Source organism: Trypanosoma theileri (genome assembly GCF_002087225.1).
Source record: "Trypanosoma theileri isolate Edinburgh chromosome Unknown TM35_Tth_52_V1, whole genome shotgun sequence".
In the NCBI taxonomy this organism is placed as follows: Eukaryota; Euglenozoa; class Kinetoplastea; order Trypanosomatida; family Trypanosomatidae; genus Trypanosoma; species Trypanosoma theileri.
Window position 1 is genome coordinate 26,869 of NW_021639894.1, and position 2,889 is coordinate 29,757.

At 41.4% G+C, this 2,889-nt stretch overlaps 1 protein-coding gene across 1 annotated transcript; it reads left to right on the forward strand.

Moving 5' to 3' along the window:
* Window positions 1–1,968: 1,968 nt before the first annotated feature.
* Window positions 1,969–2,793, forward strand: TM35_000521150 (uncharacterized protein; the record flags this gene model as incomplete). The annotated part of the gene is made up of 1 exon (XM_029030657.1): window positions 1,969–2,793. One exon carries the CDS (start codon window positions 1,969–1,971, stop codon window positions 2,791–2,793), a length of 825 nt encoding a protein of 274 aa, XP_028878037.1.
* Between the last annotated feature and the right edge of the window lie 96 nt (window positions 2,794–2,889).

A 2,889-nucleotide genomic window follows, 5' to 3' on the forward strand; every position in this document is an offset into this window, starting at 1 on the left:
CCGTAGTCAACAACCCCAGGATTACAGGAGAACAGGGTACTGAAAGGAATGGTAATGCACTTAATACGGAATCCTCACCTCAAACAAATCCACACAAACAAGAAAATAATGAATTGCAATCATCTGTCATCGCTGGTGCTGAGACTCCTGCATCAACTTCACCAGCGGAAACTGAAAACACAAATGCATCTACAGATAATACAAATACTGGGAGTGCCAGTACACCTGCAGTGGGTGAATCAACAAGTACCCAAGTAGGTGCTGCAGATAATACAGAAGCAACCACCACTAACACCACCACCACCACAACAACACTTCCTCCTGAACCTGCAAACAACAAGAAGGGTGATGCAGACAGCAGCACCAGTATCAGCAGTTCTGTGTGGGTGCGTGTGCCACTACTGATTGTGGTTACACTGGCCTGTATTCTTGTGTGCTGATTGTAGTGATGGTGGTGGTGTGGTGTGACTCAGGTCATCCTTTGTTTTCTTTTTCTTCTTTTTTGCATGTATCCCTACAGTCTAACTAATCTTCCACCTGTTGGAATTACCTTCTTTTTTTTGTTTCTCAATGTTATTCTGTTTTGTGTGTGTTTTTGTTCTCTCTTTATGTTTATCCTATAATAATTATTATTGCTACTACTCCATTATGTGTGTGTGTGTGTTCTTGGAGACTCTCTCTGTGTGTGCCTGGGCTTGCACTGTAATGATAATGATGATCTGTTTTTTACAGTGGGAAAAAGAAATAATAATAGATGAATTTATATTTATAATCGCGTGTATATACACACATAAAGACTTACACCCATAGTTGGTGTATATTTCTGTGTTTACTGAATACGTCGGGCTAATGGTCAATGATTCTTTGTTTGCTTATGGTTTGCTGGGGCATTCTACGCTTTACTGCGGGAGTCTGTGATGATATGGATCTCCTGTTGTTTCTACGTTTACTGATTGTAATTCTCTGTATTGTTTTGTTTGTGATATTCTTTTTTCTGTACACTTTTGAGGTTATTTGTGCTTGACTACTTGTGGACACCCTTCTGTTTTGTGGTATTACAAGCATTTTGTTAATCTCTCATATTGTTTTTTTCGTTGTAGTAGAGTATTTTTAAGCGAAACCCAACAACCACTACCACTATTATGACTATGTAGATGATGATGGCCCACGTGCTGTGCCTACTGCTTTTCATGCTGTACTGCTTCTGTGGAAGCGTGATGGCTAACCCACATCAGGGTTATCGTGGTGTACATGGTGCCCCTGGATTGGCTGGAGTGCCTGGTGGTGTTTATCCTGATCCTTTAGGACCNCTGTTCTGCTTACTGACGGTATACATTTATTCTAAATATAGACATGCGTATGTGTGAACCATTTAATATACATAAACTAGAGCTCTGGGATATTGTGTGTGTTTTTGGCTCTCTCTCTTATTTGGGTATGGTGGTGTTTTCTTTTTTCTTCTATTAATGGATACATATTATCACTACAAGCGTAATATTCCTTTTTCTTGCTTTACTCTGCTGTTACTGCTCCTATCTTTTCCACTGTGAGTATTTGTTGTAATGGTGTATGTTTGTTTGTTTCTATCTCAATTATTTCCTTCTTTTCTTTCTTGTATCAGTTTATTGAAATAATAATCAGCAATAATGATAAAGGTTGTAATGGTGAGGTGTTACCTGCTCTGTTTATTAACTCTTACACTCTGTTGTGCTTGTGGGTTAGTATGGGCTGATAGTCCTAAAGCTTCTGATGCCCTTATTAAACCTTCAACTGTTGGTGTTCCTTCTCTTGTTCGTCGTGCTATTCCTGCAGTTGCTGAAAGTTGGATGGTGTATGAGGATGAGGAACTTCAAGAGGATGAGGAAGATAGGGATAGTATTGATGAAGATAGACAAACAAAAAGAATACATGAGATAAAATAAAGTAGGAAAAACAACAATTAGCAACCCATCAACAGTCTCTGTGCCAATGGGAAGTGAAGGTTCTCTCAGCCCTCAAGAGGTCCCTGTTAATTCCACAGTCCAGCAGCAACATCCACCACCACCTCTTGCAGATGCTCCTCTGGCTTCTTCACATGGTGAAGCATCCGCTGAGGGTAAACCAGGTGCTGTTGGTGTTGATGGTCTTCCTGGTAGTCCTGGAGTTGAGCGGAGTGATATGTCTGAGAGTAGCAGACTGGGGAAAAGTGATCCGTCCATAAACGTGCCTGATAGTGGGCCAACACTCATGGAACAAGGTCGAAAAAGTACTGATAAAGAACAAATGGAGGAATCAACCCGTGGTGATGATCACGTAACTTCTGGTACGATAGATAATCAGGCGGAAGCATCACAGATATCTGGAGAGCAACCAAAAGAAACAACACCTAAAACAGATGGGCACCAGTCACCCAATTCTCTCAGTCAACAGAATACGGGTGGTTCTGGTAGTTCAGATAACCAGAATACCGTAGTTCAGGATCCGGTGTCTGATACACCTCAGAGTTCTCACGCAGAGAAGGATGAACACAGTAAAGCTGAGAATAATGTTGGACAGCCTCAAAACGGTACTGGCGAAGATTTTTCTTCTCCTTTGAAAGACGTCACCCCTTTAGGAAGTGGATCAACAAATAAACCAGATGATATGGGTAATACAGACACAACCAACACCACCACCACAACAACAACACTTCCTCCTGAACTCACAAACAACAAGAAGGGTGATGCAGACAGCAGCAGCAGTATGAGCAATTCTGTGTGGGTGCGTGTGCCACTACTGATTGTGGTTACACTGGCCTGTATTCTTGTGTGCTGATTGTAATGGTAGTGGTGGTGGTGTGACTCAGGTCATCCTTTGTTTTCTTTTTCTTTTTTTTGCATGCATCCACACTACAGTCTAACTAATCTTCCA